The sequence below is a fragment of the Octopus bimaculoides genome, chromosome 7, assembly GCF_046866305.1.
Source record: "Octopus bimaculoides isolate indiv1 chromosome 7, ASM4686630v1, whole genome shotgun sequence".
NCBI lineage: Eukaryota > Metazoa > Mollusca > Cephalopoda > Octopoda > Octopodidae > Octopus > Octopus bimaculoides.
Window position 1 is genome coordinate 63,098,185 of NC_142934.1, and position 19,316 is coordinate 63,117,500.

The 19,316-nt window shown below is 33.9% G+C and overlaps 1 protein-coding gene across 2 annotated transcripts in view; it reads left to right on the forward strand.

The window, feature by feature from the left end:
* Window positions 1–19,316, forward strand: part of LOC106884520 (phospholipid-transporting ATPase ABCA1) — a 287,667-nt gene that overhangs the window by 181,054 nt on the left and 87,297 nt on the right. For both annotated transcript variants that reach the window (XM_052969717.2, XM_089355446.1), the window contains exons 27-31: window positions 1,517–1,589; window positions 10,117–10,224; window positions 15,843–15,991; window positions 17,711–17,853; window positions 18,858–18,962. In XM_052969717.2, the coding sequence (XP_052825677.1) occupies window positions 1,517–1,589; window positions 10,117–10,224; window positions 15,843–15,991; window positions 17,711–17,853; window positions 18,858–18,962 (578 nt within the window). The remainder of the gene's footprint in view (window positions 1–1,516; window positions 1,590–10,116; window positions 10,225–15,842; window positions 15,992–17,710; window positions 17,854–18,857; window positions 18,963–19,316) is intronic.

The following is a 19,316-nucleotide window of genomic DNA, read 5'->3' on the forward strand; positions in this document are numbered from 1 at the left end:
ACTTGCAATCTATCTTTTGCATGCTGTGTATATCCTAAACCTTAGTATTTTTATGGCATTATGTGTTCAAAGAGTTCATGGCACTACAGATGCATAATTGTGTCTCTTAACTATTTGTTTGATATTTAAAGAACTATGAATCTTAGTTCATCCTTGCTCTCTGCATTTTTTTTTTTGTTATTTTTTTGGGGAGAAATTTCATTATTTAAAAGAAATTGTTCCTCTTCAACTGTTTCTATTGTTTCATGTTGATTTGTGTGTGTGTGTGATTTTTAAAAACTTTTCTTTCTTTATATATTTTCATCTATAATTATTATTTTCCTTTATTGCACAACAGTTCGGTCAGTTTTGCAAAAAACTGTCAAATTTAATTTAAGATATAGGAAGCTCACCCACCTTAATAACTATAATAATAATAATGATGATGATGATGATCCTTTCTACTGTAGGCACAAGGCCTGAAATTGCAGGGAAGGTGGTTAGTAGGATATCTCAACCCCAATGTTCAACTGGTACTTGTTTTAATGACCCTTTGAGGATCAAAGCAATGTCAACCTCAACAGAATTTGAACTCACGACATAAAGAACCAGAAGAAATGCCACCAAGCATGTTGTTCAGCATACTAACAATTTTGCCAGCTCACCGTCTTAATAATAATTATTGAAAAAATAATAATAATAATAATAATAATAATAATGATAAAGTCCAGCTCTCCCACTCACTATAATTTAAATCCAACTTCTTGAAATCACATACAGACAGTGAACCTTTCATAGTATCTTGTATATCTGTGACAATGAAAATAGCATCACTCTTGTAAGGTGCCCTTGTGAATGAAGACACCCAGAAAGTGTAATATTAATGGGAGCAGCTGCAATTCTTCAGTTGCCTGCACACCTACATCATCTGTTGTTGATGCTCTTTATGAAGTACCATTTATGTCTGTGAGATAGAGTTTTGACAATTTTTGGAAATAAAAGGCTAAATTAATAAGGCCATTGATTTCTAGGGACTTGTAATTCATTTAATTGATCAGTTCCAGAAGGATGAAAAGTAAAGTTGATTTCAGCAGGATTTGAACTCAGAATGATAATATAATGCCATAAATTTGTACTGGGGAGGGCACAGATAAGTGATTCAGCCTTAACCCTGAAAGTGATCCTGGTTATATCATTCAGACTCCCTGATTTAAAATGTTCTTTATTAAAACTTTCCATTGAACTTTCATGTTAATTTATGTTCCAAGCACAGACTCAATAATGACAAAATTTTTTTACTAAATGATTTTTATTTTCTTCAAAATTTATTGCATCAATGACAGTGTATTTCAACAGAAATATGGTAACCAGAAGGTTAAAATATGACTGGTATCAATTTACCATCCTCAGGATAATGAAAAGCAAAGTTAATCTTAGTGGGATTTGAACTCAGAAAGCAAGGCATGCAATTTGTGCATTCTACCATTTCAATTACTATTCAAATATCTTTGTATTTTCCCCCTTTTTTTTTAAACAGGTATTTTTGAAGGTAACTGAAGGCTGCTTTGAAAGAGAAAATATTGAAGCTTATGAATTAGAGAATACAGATGGTATAAGTATACATACTATGTTGTTTCTTTTGTTCTTCAATAAAAATAATTTAATAGCTTGGATAAAAGCTTTGATATAAAATGACTTAAGAAACTGAGATTTTTTTTTTTTTTTTTTTTTTTTTTTTGCAACATAAGTTTGTTGAAAATGGTAATTTATTATGTGTGATTTCCCCTTTTGAAAACTGAAATCAGCTATCAGAATATATCAAGGCAAATGGGTCCGGAACTGGTTTGCTAATGTTAATAATAAGGGTCTTGACTCATATGAAATGGCTCAAAGGAAATGAGATGATTGAGGTGTTTTATTTATATCCAACATACAGATCTTTGGTTTACCATTGTACTTAGAAGTTATCCATTATTGATTTCTTTTGGTATCATGATGTATTTTTATCTGTTCTAAGGAAACACAATTGAAGATTGAAACAAACTATTATCTTGCAAATCACTTCTAACATATACTTCAATGGCTAAACTGGTGTTTTTATTGTAACTCTTTCACAAGCTGTTTTGACTGGTGTATTCAATCTTCATTATTTATTTTTATCTCATCCTTACATCCTTTCTGATGAATTGGTAAACTCTTTGTGTTATTCTAGCCATTTTCAATTTAGATTTATTCATTCATTTTTTTTTTTTTTATATATATACTTTCTTTTAAGTAATTCAGTTTGATCAATGTCTTTCCTATTATTTGATACAGAAACTAAAAACACATCAAAGATTCTTTTTTTTGGTTTTTGCTTTTTTGCATCTGTTCCATTTATTTTTTGTTGTTTCCTATTGATCTTTACATTAGTCTTTTTACACATAAGAATATCATATTCTAATACTTTATTTATTTAGTTAATTTTCCAGAGACGCTATTAACTTCTTTTTTTTTTTTTTAAGTCTGAATGATAAATTTATTCATTCACAAAGTATGGCTAAGAATTTCCTAATAGGCTCTTTATACATTTTCTATCTTTTCTCAAGATTTTTCCTTGCTTATATGATTTCTACATCAGATTTTTTTCTTCTATCAATACTGCTTTTTAAATTATAGTAATTAGACCTTTTACCCTAATTAACTTCAGCTGTGTTCTCTATGTACATTTATTTTCCAATGATTAGTAGTGTTTGTGTCAGGTCATTTGTTTCACTGTTTCACTGTTATCAATTCACCATTAACTTTACAAACCCTGTCATATTCTAAGTCACTTTCAGTGACACAACGCATAACTTTTAGCCTAAATTTTATTGGCTTCTTGTATATCAGTATTTACCAAATTACTTGTTCTGCTCACATTTTCAGCAGCTGTCACTATTATCTGACATCAGATACTTTTATTGAATATTTTCTAATGCTTTAAATTATTCAGTATTTTCCTTGTTTCCTTTTTTTTTTCTTTTTATCTTTTAATTACCTTTCAGATCTCTTACCTATACTTCTTCAGTTTTTTCTTATATTTGTGACACAATCACAAGCAACTGTTTGTTTTAAAGAATGTTTTAACATCATTATTTATGTTGAGGGAAATACATATCCACAAACGCACACATGCATGTGTGCATATACATAGCACATATACGTATGCAGACATATAATGCAATTGATTATATGTTTGTGTTATAGTGTATGTGTTTTTGCACATATATGTTTATATAAAGTATTTCTGTGTGTGTGTGTGTGTGTGTGTGTGTGTGTGTGTGTGTGTGTGTGTGTGTGTGTGTGTGTGTGTGTGTGAGAGAGAGAGAGAGAGAGAGAGAGGTGACGGGAGAGGAGACAGCAGATAGTGAGAGAGGACAATGTGAGTGAGAAGCAGTTAGTGTGAGAAAACAGTTGAAATGAGCCAAAACAAATGAAAGAGAGGCAAGTCAAGTAAGAAGTTAGGTAATCAGAGAGAGAGAGAGAGAAAGAATCAATTATAAAGTGACTGGAAGAGGGTGACTGATTTTATGTCACCATTTTGAACTGAATAACATTACAAGTAAAGATGATAGGATGAATGAATGAATTTTAGTGTCAGGTTTCATTGTTTGTTTATAACTTCTTTTTGGGTGGTGGTGCCAAACTCTATCATGTTTGTCTGTATCTTCTTTCTGTGAGGGAGAGATGGGTACACAAGGACATGGCATGTGAGAGTTGAAATTTATTCATTATAGGCACAGGCAGGGCTGTGTGATAAGAAGCTTGCTTCCCAACCACGTGGTTCTGGGTTCAGTCCCACTGCATAGCACCTTGGACAAGTGTCTTCTACTATATCTTCAGACTGATCAAAGCTTTGTGAGGGGATTTGATAGAAGGAAATTGAAAGAAGCCCCTCATGTGCGTGTTTGTCTCCAACCACCATTGACAACCAGTGTTGGGATAAGTACCAAGCTTAAAAAAAAAAGGTATTGTGATCAATGCCTTTGACTAAAAATTCCTCAAGGCAGTGTCCCAGCTTGATTGTAGTCTAATGACTGAAACAAGTAAAAACTATAAATATATTTGAGAGAAAGAAACAAAATTTTAAGGGAGGTAGAGGTTAGTCAATGCTGTTGACTGGTACTTTATTTTATCAAACCTGAAGGGATTAAAGGCAAAGTTGATTTTGGATGTATTTGATCATATTATTTGATTGATCAGTTCGAAAGGGATGAACAGTAAAATTGATTTCAGCAGGATTTGAACCCAGAATAATAATATAATCCTTTCCACTACAGGCACAAGGCCAATAATTTCAGGGAAGAGGGTAAGTTGAATACATCTCCTCCAGTGCTCAACTGCTACTTATTTTATTGACCCCAAAAGGATGACAGGCAAAGTCAACCTTGGTGGAATTTGAACTGAGAATGTAAAGATGGACAAAATGCCACTAAGCATTTTGTCCAGCATGCTAATGGTTTTACCAGCTCACCACCTTATTTGAAAGACAGATGAAATACCTATTTCTTTACTGCCCACAAGGGGTTATACACAGAGGGGACAAACAAGGACAGACAAACAGATTAAGTCGATTATATCGACCCCAGTGCGTAACTGGTACTTATTTAATCGACCCCGAAAGGATGAAAGGCAAAGTCGACCTCGGCGGAATTTGAACTCAGAACGTAGCGGCAGACGAAATACCGCTAAGCATTTCGCCCGGCGTACTAACATTTCTGCCAGCTCGCCGCCTTTCTTCTCATAATTCTCATTTCTTTATTGCCCACAAGGGGCTAAACATACCGCTAAGCATTTTGTTCAGCATGCTAACGATTCTGACAGCTCACCACCTTACCCAGAATAATAATGTAATGCTATATAATTGTTCAAGAAGGGACACAGATAATTGAATCAACCTTAAAATATGATTGGGTTTATGATACAATACAGCTGAAATTTATTTATGACAAAATATATTGGAGGGAAAGCAATAATTACAATTCTCTTGTTACAGTATAATGATTTGTAATCTAAGTATAAGATCAGGAGATTTTGGAAGGATTATATATGTTACTGACACCAGTAATTGATGTGAGGGCAGGGGTATAATTGACTGAATTGACCCCCTGTACTTGAAATAATTAGCACCTAACTAGCTGTCAAATACTAGGAGTTGATTTTTAATTGATTATATTATTACTGAATAACTTGCAGTTCCTACAGTAGATTTGCTAAAGTTATGTCCACATCAAAGGATGTATATATCCAGTCTGGTGAGGAGACACACACCCACACATATATATATATATATAAATGATGAATGTGATGAGACTATGATGACATTGATGAAGATGGTGATGAGGATGATGATTAAGAATTATGAATGGGATGGTAGGAGTAATGTGATAGTGATGGGAGTGATGAATATACTTTCTTAAAGATATTTCAAGCACATTTTAATATAGCTGACCACAGCGACAATAATAATAATAATAATAATAATAATAATAATAATAATAATAATAATAATAATGGTTTCAAATTTTACCACTTGGGCAGCAATTTTGTGGAAGGGGATGAGTCGATTACATCGACCGTAGTGTTCAACTGGTGCTCATTTCATTGACCCCGAAAGGACGAAAGGTAAAGTTGATCTCAACGGCATTTGAACTCAGAATTTAGCAACAGGTGAAATACTGCTAAGCATTTCATCTAGTGTGCTAATGATTCTGCCAGCTTGTCACCTTAATAATGATGATGATGATGATGATGACGAACATTGTTTTATCTTAGTATAAAAGATGGGCTACAGCAAATATTCTGTTCAATACCACAGATTTGCTTGTCAGTTGCTTGACCTTAACCAGTTGAGCATGTCCTTTAGTGGCTGACGATATGTGCATCTCTGATCATGAGCAGAAGTAGTGAAGAAGCATCATAGCCATATGCTGAATTCTTTGGGGTTTGGATAATTTACCTTTGGAAACATGGATATTCTGTTCAACATCCTTAAACAACCCTTATTCAGGGACCTTTTGAGCAGGATGGGCTACTCGACCTGAAGAAAGTTCTTACTGGGCCCCACTTGCAAGGTCATGTGCTATTAATCTTGATATGAGATCACTGTGTCATGCTCATGTGGTTGTGATGCATGTTCCTGGTATACCCTTATCAGACGGTTAGTCATGATGGGTATAATGGGCTTCGTATATTTTACCCCAGTGTCACTTTGATGGCATGCACTGCTCTCTCAATCAATAATAATGATAATAATTACAATAATAACTTCTGATGATGATGGGAATGTGCAAAGAAGAGTGGTACTGAGCAATGATGGTACTGCTGCTTCTGATAATGCTAATGAAAATGCTGCGATAATGATGTAGTTGAGAATGGTTCCAGCAGGTGGGAAGGTGAGGTGAGTGATTGTGATGATGACAATGACAATGATGACAGCAATGATAATGGGGATGGAGTAGGGACTGATGGTGATGAAGACACTGATGCCAGAGATGACAATGACAGCAGTGGCAGTAAAAATTATGATGGTGGGGGAGGATTGGAACACTGGTGGCAATGGTGGTGGTGGTGGCAGCAGAGGCAATGATGAGGAGTATGATGATTTTTTTTCTTCCCTAGAGTTGCTTCAAGCACATTTCTGACTGTAACCCAACATCAATGCTCCAATGCACCCCTTAATTTTATGTCTACATTCGTTCTCATTCCTCAAACCTTTGCTTCCTTCTCCTCATCCTTGTCCTCTTCCTCCGCCATTACCTTATACCTTCCTGATTTATGCGGAAGTAAATAATGTGCTTGAAATGCTTGGATGGAGTTGATAAGGAATTATAGAGTGAACTGCAAGTAATTGTCTACATTACCGTAGTTATGTTCAAGTAGATTATGACTCGTTACACGTTTTGATTATTGGAAAGGAGAGTGATAATCAAGAACTAGTTTTGGCAAGGCATTGCTACTGCATTTGGCAATAAGAATGTGGGAGTGTGGGAGTAATCAGATTGAAACAGATGGCACTTGTAAATTCGTAGTAAATGAAGGATGACTGCTTAATGGATGAGCAAACATATGTGCAGTCACATACATGCACACACACACATGCATGCACATGTACACACACACACACTCACACACACATGCACACATGCATTTGTGTGTGTGTGTGTATGTGTGAACACATTAAATATATGAATATAATTGTATACATACATAAGTGTCTTTGTGTGTGCACCTATGTGTATGTAAGTCTCTTTTATATATATGTGTGTGTGTGTGTATATATATATATATATATATATGCTTGTGTGTGTGTGTGTGTATATATATATATATATATATATATATATATACACTTTATATATTTGTATATACTCATATATAAATATATAAAACTTTAGTATACATGTATGATTATATAAGCATTTACAGGAACCTACACATATACGTGTTTACATATATATGCACACACACACATACGTTCATAGATACATTTATTCTACTTATATTCAAGAGAAAGAAGAGAGAGAGGGGGAAGGAAGGAAAAGAAAGAGAAGAATAAGAAGGAGGAGAAGTAGGAGGAGAGAGAGAGAGAGAGATGCAATATTAACCTGAGAGAATTAGAATGACTGAAATCAGAAACAATGTAATTGAGAAATTGTCATATTGACCTATCTGATATATACGCTTCTTGTGAATATCTCTCTACCAACTAGAAATAGCAGCCAAATCTCCCTCAGTTCATATCCTACAGTCATGAGAAAGAGAAGACCACATTGGATAATATATTCTTTGATACTCCAAAACAAAAGAACAAGATGGTTCTGGCTTGAACACTTTTTGTCATAATTATGCTCATTCAGGTTTGACCTGGGACTAAATAGCAGCATCAATAGATTCCTAATGGTTTGAAAAATAAAAATGGGGCTTATTTAGAGTTTGAGCGTCTGTTTAGTGATACATAGATCTATACACATGCATGCATGTATACGTGCATGTTTACATACATGTATATATGTGTGCGTACATACAGATACATAGGCACTGAATTTTGAAAAGTAGTCTGGAGGCAAAAAAGTTACAACCTTGATTTGAAACTACATCAGCTGAAGCAAGAACTTACTGCCATAGCTGGAAAACTACAACATTGTGCATGTGTGTGTGTATGTATGTGTTTGTGTGTGTGCATTTGTATGTGTGTGTGTGTGTGAATGTACATACTGTTTACTATATAAGCAATGCATATTAGCCAAAGTTGTAAACATTACTGATTTGTGTATGTGCACTGTTTACTCTGTCAGAAATGCATATTACCAAAAGTTGTGAGAGATCTAAAAAGCTTGTATTTTTGAGCAAAAATTCTTCTTAGTTTTTGTTGCACTCATTATGTCCGGGCATCTCCTTGTCACTTTTGCTGTTGGAAATGCACTTGTTGACAAACTGCTAATTATCAACCAAATTTAATTTTAACAGTCACAGCTGATTAAGTGGTATAAATGATAGCCTGTCTAAAGATTCTGTCAAACAGAGCTATTTAACTCTCAATCATATGATTGTACTGATTCAGTTTTCTTATTTTTTTTATTTTTTTTATAAATTTTATGGGTAGTTCTAGGGACAATATAATTAGGGTATATGTAGATTACTCAAAGAAGTAAACTGAAATTGTTTCGAAGGTCCCCAGTATATCCTTGTTTTGATCATCTCAAAGGTACTCTACAAATGCAATAGTTCAGAATACATAATTTATATAAAGCTCATTTTGCAACCACAAGGTTTTAGGTTCAATTCCATTGTACATCCCCTTGTGAGAGTCTTGTATTATTGTCCTGGGTGACCAATATCATGGGAGTGAATTTAGTAGTTGGAAACCGAGTGGAAGCCTGTTGTGTATGTGTTTGTCCCTCCCACCACTTAGCAACCAGTGTTGGTTTGTTTATACTCCAGGGACTTAGCTGATAGGATAAGTCCCAGACTTAAAAAATAAGTGCTAGGGTACCCCAGCATGGTCTCAGTCCAATGACTGAAACAAGTAAAGGATAAAAGATAAGAGATTGTACATTAAATTACATTACGAAATACTCAGATAATTTGTCATCAGAAGTTGTGTTTAATGTTGGTCCTTCAAATTATAAAATAAATCACCAAAGGATTTTAACCCTTTAACTGCAAAAGTAAATTTCATGGTTATTCTAGTAATGATGTTAAGTATCTACCAAAAAAAATGGAATTGGTATATTCTTTAATTCACGTTGCCTTGGTGAACTTGATATACCTCAATAAAAAATAATTTCAAACATGACATTTTCCAACAAAAGAATGATTGATATATAAATCTGCTTTCTGTAGTAAAAGGGTTAAAGAGTAGTACAATACTTTGCAAGACATATTATTGAAATGACTGACAACTTAAGAGTTTACTGTTCAAATCTGACGACTGCCATATAAGACAATAAAGCTTCTAGAGTAATGTAATTCTCTATTGCTATAACTTTTATTTCAACTAGTCTTGACATTTTATATCCCATATAATGTCTCCTTCATATTCAAGTAAGAAACTTTATTACCAAGTCTTTGAGTTTGCATGTTGTAGTGCAAGCAAAGTCAAAGACTTAATAGTAATAGTTGTGTGTATACTTATGTATCATCATCATTATCATCATCACTTGATGTCTGTTCCATGCTGGCATGCTTTGGATGGTTTGACAAGAACTGGAAGTTACAGGACTGTGCTGAGCTCCAGTGTTGGCTTTGACATGGTTTCTATGGCTTCATGTCAGTTCTTAAGGCCAATTGCATTTCTGTTATACTGGATGCGTTTTACATGCAATTGGTACTAGTGAGATTACCAAGTAAGTTTCAAGACAACAAAGAACTGAAATTGAAAAAGGCTCCTGTGGCTGTGTGTGGGTGGAGAGTATTAGGAAAGGAGAGGGGGTATTATGCCAGTTGCTGAGAAACTAAAGTATCATAGAAGGACAAGCATATATATATTTATATTGCAGAGAGAAGAGAGGGGACAGAGTGTATGCATGTATGTATGAGGGTTGTGATCAATTTCTCCTTTATCAAGTGAAGCATAATAATAATTATTTACTGTAATTGGATTCTTAATTTTAGCTGGAATCTTGCCTCGATCAATTAACAGAGATAGCTTCAGAAGACGTTTGAAAAATAAAATCTTCAAATTGAAAGATTCTGAAAAACCAGATGATAAAGTTGTATTAGGTAAGAATCTTTTTTTTTTAACCTTTTTAATTTAAATTTTCCAATTTGTATTTATCATTGAGCATGATTACTCTTTATAAATTAATTTGTTAGTGTGAATACATACCAGGATTCAGCTAAAAATGACTACTCTTATTTGCAAAACTGTGCATTCATTGACAGTGTTGTTTGATTAATTAATTAATTAATTTACATACACTTTAAGAAGTGTAGGTACACTTGTACTAAAACATTTTATATCATCCAATGAATGTTGCTATCTTGTGCTAACAATGATTACTGAATTAATTAACCATTTACCAACAAATGTGCTGTTATGCAAATTAGATTAGTCATTTCAGCTGAATCTGGTTTGTGTTTGATATAAATTCTGGATAGAAATTCTGGGTACTTGTTTTCTGATGAATTTCTGAAGAGAAATTCTTCTTCTTCAGTTATAATAATGAAGATAATAACAATGATATTAATGATAACAGTGTCAGGTTTATAATAATCTCTTTATGTTGGAATGAGCTGAGTAACCATGTCTCAGGATGTACAAGGTGATAATCTTATTAGCTGTAGATATGAGTTCAAATCCACAACAGGTTTTTTGCCTTGTATTTGGCCAGTACACTTAAATTCTACATTTCTTCAACACAACAGTTTTGAGAGTGTCAGATGTGGTATTTTTACTTAACTAGTATCCTTTCCAGGGGATGTTTTTTTTTTTCTCTTAGTTGCTTAATACCATAAAACCAGAGACAAACACTGGCATTTAACCCTTGTTCCATGCTTTCCAATCCATGGTACTGGACTCAGCATGCTCGAGGTCAAGGCACTGCAACTTCAGGTTTTTCTCAATTTGTTTCGCCCATGTCTTCTTTGGTACACTGCACTGAAATTAGATTGGTCAAAACAATTCCTATATTTTTGTCCCACAAAGAGATACAAAGATGTGCTAACATCTGTTTACATATTGCAGTAAAGCTTATGACTGAATAATTACAGGTGTATTTACATTAAAATGTTTGATCTCATTTACTTATATGTTATTTTCGAATTTGCTACATAGTTTTAAGAATAGGAGTAGAACATAACCCAATTTCTGAAGGCTCGTGCCACTTTATTAATTTACAATTTGTACTGCTATTATGACATGGTTTATTTGACATCCCATGAAATCATCTGATCATTTAACAATTGCGAGTTGTATTCACAGGTAGGTGAATTGTACTGTTCATAACTGCGTATAGTTACTAGGAATACTGTACAGCAGTTTTGATGCTTCATAGACTACCTAAACACTGCAGCCAACTGCAATTCTCACCTGTCTAATCAACTTTATTCATAATATGAGCATGTTTGGTGGTAGTATATGATTCTTTTATTCTTTTACTCGTTTCAGTCATTTGAGTGTGGCCATGCTGGAGCACCGACTTGAAGGGTTCTAGTCGAACAAATCGACCCCAGGACTTATTATTTTAAAGCCTAGTACTTATTTTATTGGTCTCTTTTGCTGAACCTCTAAGTTACAGGGACATAAACACACCAACACCAGTTGTCAAGGGGTGATAGGGAAACAAAGACACACACGCACTCATACACACACACACATACATACACACACACACACATACATACATGCATACATACATACACACATACATACATACATACATGCATATGACAGGTTCTTTCAGTATCTCTCTACCAAATCCACTCAAGGCTTTGGTTAGCTCAAGGCTATAGTAGAAGACACTTGCCCAAAGTGCCACACAATGGGACTGAACCCAGGACCATGTGGTTGGGAAGCAAGCTTCTTACCACACAGCTACAACTGCGCCTATGTTAGAGAAAGAAAAGTACTACAGGTTACGATGCAAGCTAGTTGTGTGGTAAGAAGTTTTCTTCCCAATCTTCCCAACCACGTGGTTTCAGGTTCAGTCCCACTGCATGGCATCTTGGGCAAATGTCTTCTACTATAGCCACAGGCCAACCAAAAACCTTGTGAATAGATTTGGTAAACAGAAACTGAAAGAAGTCTGTTGTGTGTGTGTGTGTGTGTGTGCTTGTTTTTGTCCTTGACCACCACTTGACAACTAGTGTTGGTTTGTTTACATCCCCATAACTTAGCAGTTTGGCAAAAGAGATTGATAAAAGAAGTATCAGGCTTTAAAAGGTACTGGGATCAATTTGTTCGACTAAAAATGTTGTAAGGCAGAGTCCCAGCATGACCACAGTCTAATAACTGAAACAAGTAAAACAAAAGTAAAAATAAAGTATAAAAAAAATTCTTGTCATATTCATCATTATTAGCTGAGTAAAGAATTTGCGAATCTGTTAAGTTTCTTTAATTAATTATTTTTAGTTTTATTTTTTACTTTTACTATTTACAGGTTTTTTTTTTTTTAAACTTGATGAAAAATATCTTGATACTTTTTTTTTTTCCTAATCTAAGAAAATTTGTTTTACTTCAACAAAAATTCAGCAATCTATTTTGTTCCTTGCAGCCAAAGTTAGAATTTTCTGCAGAAAATCTACAGTCAATTCATGTGAATGAAAGTGTGAGGTGGAGGATGTATGTGGTAGGAGGGCATACAAAAATGTATTGATTTTCTTTTTATAACATCTTTTTCTCATAAAGGCTATGGCTACTTTGAGTGGAATATCTTTGCAGACAGATTTATCCACAGGGATGCTAAGTGACTTTCTTAAAACTACCTAATCAATTTAAGAATGGTACATTTCTTTATTTAGATCTATAAAAGCCGGAAGGCAGTATAGATGGCTATTTAATCAACTTGATTGCATTGTCAATATAGTACATATTGTATGAAATTCATGTTTTATGGTCAAGGTTTTAATAACACGTCACTTATCAATGGACTAATACCAGTATCTCTTGTGGCAAACTAAAACCATAATTAATATTTGAATCATGATTGTCTACTTCTTTGAAAGTGGCTTTTCATTATTATCTATGATTTATTAAATATGTATTATTTCAAACTCTATTTACAATGAAAATCTTAATTTATATCATGATCATCATCGTCATCATCATGAGATTCTATGGCTATTCCAGTCTTTGACAGCTGCCTTTGTACATTTTATGAAGTTTCTACAGATACTGGTTAATTAGATAAAACTTATATAATAGTGTCTTACTGATTCTTTATTTTAGTATAGCTCTGTAGCCATCTATATAATCCCTAAGTTTGCTCAGTAATATTTTCAAGTAAAACTACTTACCATACAGACTGATTCTTCTGTTTTTCTGGAAAAAATTTTTCCTTGGTATTTTGATATATCCAGGGCTGTTGAAATTGACAAAGATTCTATGTGTTTTGCTCTTAAATGAATATCTTTGTTTTATAAAAATATGATCACTTTGTTAGAGTGTTAGCAATTATTAATGAAGATGAATTACCGAAGACTCTTTCTCTTCATATTTACAGAGAAACCTACCCTAGCACAGATAAAATATTAACTCAGTTTTAAATAACTACTTTTACAGCAAGTCTAAATATTTTCTAATACCTTTATGACCATTTGGTTATGAAGTTTGCTTCCCTATCACATGGTTTTGATAAGCAGAGGTGTGATTGTGTGGTTATGAAGTTCACTTCCAAGTGTCTTCTGCCTCAGTCTTGTGAGTGGATTTAGTAGATGGAAACTGAAAGAAACCTGTCATTTATATATATATATATATATATATAATATTAGGGATAAAAATCCAAAATAACAGGTAAAAACTCAATTAAAATCAATTTATAAAAATTAAAATTAAATTAAGTTTCTCAGTATTAAATATATATAAATATATAGTTTTAGGGAAAAGAACCAAGGTTCATGAACTCATTGATGAAAATCCACTGTCACATATAGAAAAATTAATGTATGAGTGTATGTATGTATATGTATGCTTATGATATTTACTTATTTATTGTGCTTTTACTTATTAATTTTTCTATATGTGACAGTGGATTTTCATCTATGAGTTCATGAACCTCGGTTCTTTTCCATAAAACTATATATTTATGTGTATATATCTATCTATCTATCTATATATATATATATATATATATACACATACAGGTTGTTGACTAACGACCTATCTGACTTATGACCTATTTGACTTTATGACAATTAGCTTGCCAACTCCTGGCAGCAATAATAAATAGTCCAGTTGAAATCTAATGGACCCATGTACAGATGATGTGAGCTAACAAACGCTTCTCCTAGGTTTGGTTATCGATCGGCACTGTGTTGGATGACTTATCCTATCGTGGAGACATCGAGGCAACCTCGTATTTGTTTATATGACGACTGCTTGAGACTCTGAAACTTTTGACTAACGCCAGTTTAATAGTATAATACAGAATGCTGTGTATGACTTTTACCTGAGAATGTACCTTAAGAATGTAAGAAAATAAAACAAAACTATGTAGGCCTATAGGCCAACTTATGACCAAATCGATTACAACCAATTGTGGTCGTAAGTCAACAACGACCTGTATATGTGTGTGTGTGTGTGTACATGCTTACATATACTTGTTTCTATCCCTCTCATCACCTGGCACAAAGTCACCACCTTCAATACCACCCTACTCTCAAAGGATCTTTATCTTGCAAGTTACTTGGTGACCTTGGCAGTGCTGAGTCCATGTAAAAAGCATCTCGTCTGCCATCCATAAATACTATGCCAAAACAGTGGAGCTTGGAATAGTCCTCCAGTTTACCAGCTCCTGTCAAACCAGCATGGAAGATGGATGTTAAACGATGATGATGATGATATATATATCGACCTCATCATCATTTAACATCTGTTTTCCATACTGTTATGGCTTGGATGAGTTAACAGGATCCAGTGAGCTGGAAGTTCATGTGGTACTCCAAAATACAGGTGTCTTACTATAGAGGAAATGGCTGAAGGAGGCAAAAGGAAGGTAGTGATATATATATGTTTATATATGTATGTGTTTATGCATGTGTATGTATTTGCCTCTTTGTGTTGGCATCATGGATGGTTGTGAATAAGCGTAACCATCACACAAGCAGGATCCTTCATTTCCAATCTTTTGTGAAAACATGCCTGACCATGAGGAAATATTACCTTACTTGGAAGACAGTTGTTGGTTGGCAACAGGAAGAGCATCCAATCATAGAAAATCTGCCTCAACAAATTCCATCTGACTCATGCAAGCATGAAAAAGTGAACATTAAAATGGTGGTGGCTGACAAATTTAATAAAATTATAATAAATTATTATACATATGTCTTTTATATATATAGTGTCTTTTATATGTATATATAGTGTCAAATCACTGGTTGAAAATTAATAGATAATCATAGTGTGTAAATGATCTAACCACAGAATATGTAACCTTTATTACATGGAAATAAAGAATCCCAATGAAATTGAATTTGTCTCATTTCAGTAATTTGATAAACATTCTGCTCGTTTGTCTGTTGGTTTCTCTTTCTTTTGCTGCATCCCTGTACACTCCTCACTCCTTTGCTCAATTTCAAAATTGTTTTACATCACATTAAATATTTTCCTAAGGAATTATCCCTTAGCTATACAGTGAGCTTTCTATTTTACTGTTGTTGTTGTTGTTGTTGTTATCATTCAGATCAAGAAACAAAGGATGAGATGGAAGCCTGTCAGGGCGAAGGGTCCTACAAAGTTACTGGTTGGCAATTAACCTGCCAACAATTCATAGCACTTCTAAAGAAAAGATTCCATTACCAGCGCAGAAGCAAGAAGGGCTTTATCTGTGAAGTAGGTTCAGTTTCACTTGTTCTTAATTGTTGTGAAGCATGCACAAATGGATTCTCCTAGATGCACGCATCTCTTTATGTTAATTATCATCTTCTACATTGTTTCTCAGCCTGCTCAAATAACAGCCTAAACTATCATATAATCATCATCATCATCGTTTATCATCTGTTTTCCATGCTGGCATGGATTGGACAGTTTGACTGGGGACTGGCAAGCCAGGAGACCCCACCAGGCTCCAATCTGATCTGGCAATGTTTCTACAGCTCGATGCCCTTCCTAATGTCAATCACTCTGAGAGTGTAGTGGGTGCTTTTTACATGCCACCGGCATGGGAGCCAGTCAGGCGGCACTGGCATTGGCCACGTTTGGATGATGCTTTTTATGTGCTACCAGTACAAAAGCCAGTCGGGGAGGTGGGGGCTGGCATCGATATCAATAAAGCACTTGAGTAGTACTTTATTTTATGGATCCCAATGGGATTTGAACTCAGTGTGTGAAGAGCTGAAATAAATATTGCAAGGCATTATGCTTAATGTTCTTACAATTCTTCCAATCCACCATTTTCATAATAATAATAATGGTTTCAAATTTTGGCACAAGGCCAGAAATTTCAAGGAGGAATTAAGTCAATTATATCAACCCCAGTATTCAATAGGAACTTGTTTCATTGACTTCAAAAGCATGAAAGCAACGTTGACATTGGCAGAATTTGAACTCAAAACAAGGTGGTGAGCTACGCCAGGCAAAATGCTTAGCAGTATTTTGTCTGTCTTTACGTTCTGAGTTCAAATTCCGCTGAAGTCGACTTTGCCTTTCATCTTTTTAGGGTTGATAAATTATGTACCAGTTGCATATTGGGGTTGATCTAATCGACTGGCCCTCTACCCAAAAATTTCAGGCCTTGTGCCTAGAGTAGAAAAGAAATTGAACTCAAAACATAAAGATAAACGAAATGCTGCTAAGCATTTTGCCTAGTGTGCTAACGATTCTGCCAGTTCGCTGCTTTAAATGATGATGATGATGATGATGATAATAATAATAATAATGACAATAATAGATGCAGTATCAGGCAGTGGCTCTCATGGCTTCTCGACTGATTGGAAGTGTTATCATGTACATTATTTTGTCTTGGTATAAAAGATGGGCTACAACAAATATTCTGCTCAACACCACAGATTTGCTTGTCATTTGTTTGACCTTAACCAGTTGAGCATGTCCCTTAGTGGCTGACAATATGTGCATCTCTGATCACAAGCAGAAGTAGTGGGGGAGCATCATAGCCATGTATTGAGTGGAATTATTTGAGGTTTGGATAATTCACTTTTGGAAACATAGGTGTTTTGTTCAACATCATTAAACATCCCTTATTCAGGGACCTTTTGAGCTGGCTGGGCTACTCAACCTGCAGAAAATTCTAATTGGGCCCCACCTCCAAGGTCATGCACTGTTAACCTTGATATGAGATCACCATGTTGCACACATATGGTTGTGATGCATGTGCCTGGTGTACCCTTATCAGATGGATGGTCATGATGGGTATACTGTGTGTCATATATTTTTTACCCTAGTGTCACTTTGATGGCATGCACTGCTCTCTCACTCAATAATAATAATATTATTATTTTATATTATATTCAGAATTCTTAAATGTTTTGAGAATAATGTCTCATTTCTCTATCACTATTCTCTTTATATTTAAACTGAATTCTTCTCTTGCAGATCTTATTACCTGCTGCTTTTGTTTTGCTTGCCATGATTCTGGCTATGATAATTCCCACATACAGTGAGGAACCACCATTAATTCTCCATCCATGGCATTATGTTCCTGTCGAAAATGATCGTCACTTATATATGTTTTTCAGGTAGGTTTTTCAAGTTGGCATTTTTCTTTTATTTGTTTTAAAGATTATTATCAGTATTGAAGAGAATTGATTAGTTGATAGGCATGGACATAATGCTCCCACAAATTGTTCATATTTCATCATTACTACATTTCTTCTTCTATCGTGAAGATGCTTTACACTCAATGAGATCCTCATAGATGGAATACCTTTGATCGTAAGTCTACTTAAATAGGTCTGACCTGGGGTTAACAGCAACACCGATAACAAAGATGTGAATATATAGCAAACAGTGCATGAGTTTGTTAGAATGGAAAATAACAAACATGATTCTACAAAAATAAGCACTATCTGTTTCAGTATTTGATTCCAGATCAAATATTTTATCAGAACCATAAGAAAAAGGAACATACGTAAATATATTGATTCCAAATTTTGTCACAGGACCAGTAATTTGGGGGTGGGGGTAAGTCAATGAAATCAACCCCAGTACTCAACTGGTCCTTATGTTATCCTTATTGTCATCGGATCATTGGGTTCAATACCACCCAATCTGAAAAAAGCATCTGAAAATCTTAGAAATACCCTACAAAAGTCAGAATTACTTGGAACTGCATGCATATTGCATAAAGTACTGTGTGTCTGAGGTCCTTGTGACTTGATAAACAGTACAAATCCCCAGTAGATACAATATCTTCAATCAACAATCTCACTATATTGTATACTGTGCAATGTCTATAATAATAATAATGATAATATCTTATGAAGTAGAAATTGAATTTTTCTTTTTTAAAGTCTTCCTAAGGTTAAATTGCTAATTGTGTTTAAAAAACATTATTTAATGTCCCTCATCCCACATTAGAATAAAATATTTTGCCATAAAATGAAATTTAAAAATCAGGTTTTTTTGTGTGAAATTTTAAATTGAAAATCTCTCAATTCACATATCTCATTTATTTTTATAGATGAATTATTGTAGCTTTCTTGAATTAATAATATAAATTTTTCATATTTTCTCCTAAAAGTAATGATGCTCCATATAACAATATTACACAAAATTTGGAACAAATGTTATTGTCAAGAGTTGGAATTGGTAACAGATGTATGAACAAAAGTATATATTCACTTGAGTAAGTATAAAAATTTTAGCAAATATTAGTGTGTGTGTGTGTGTGTGTGTGTGCATTACATACATATATATTTACATATATAGTTTTAGGGAAAAGAACCAAGTAACTATATATTTATATTTATATTTTATACTGTGAAACTTAATTTAATTTTAATTTTTAATAAATTGAATTTAACTGAGTTTTTACCTGTAAATTTGGATTTTTATCCCTAATATTATTATTATATATTTACGTATATATTTAGTATAATTTGAGTGAAAACCTCGTGATGTGCATTTCAAATCTCTTATGTTGTTGCTGTAATTATAAAAGAATGATCTTCTATAATGATATATGAATATAAACTCAGCA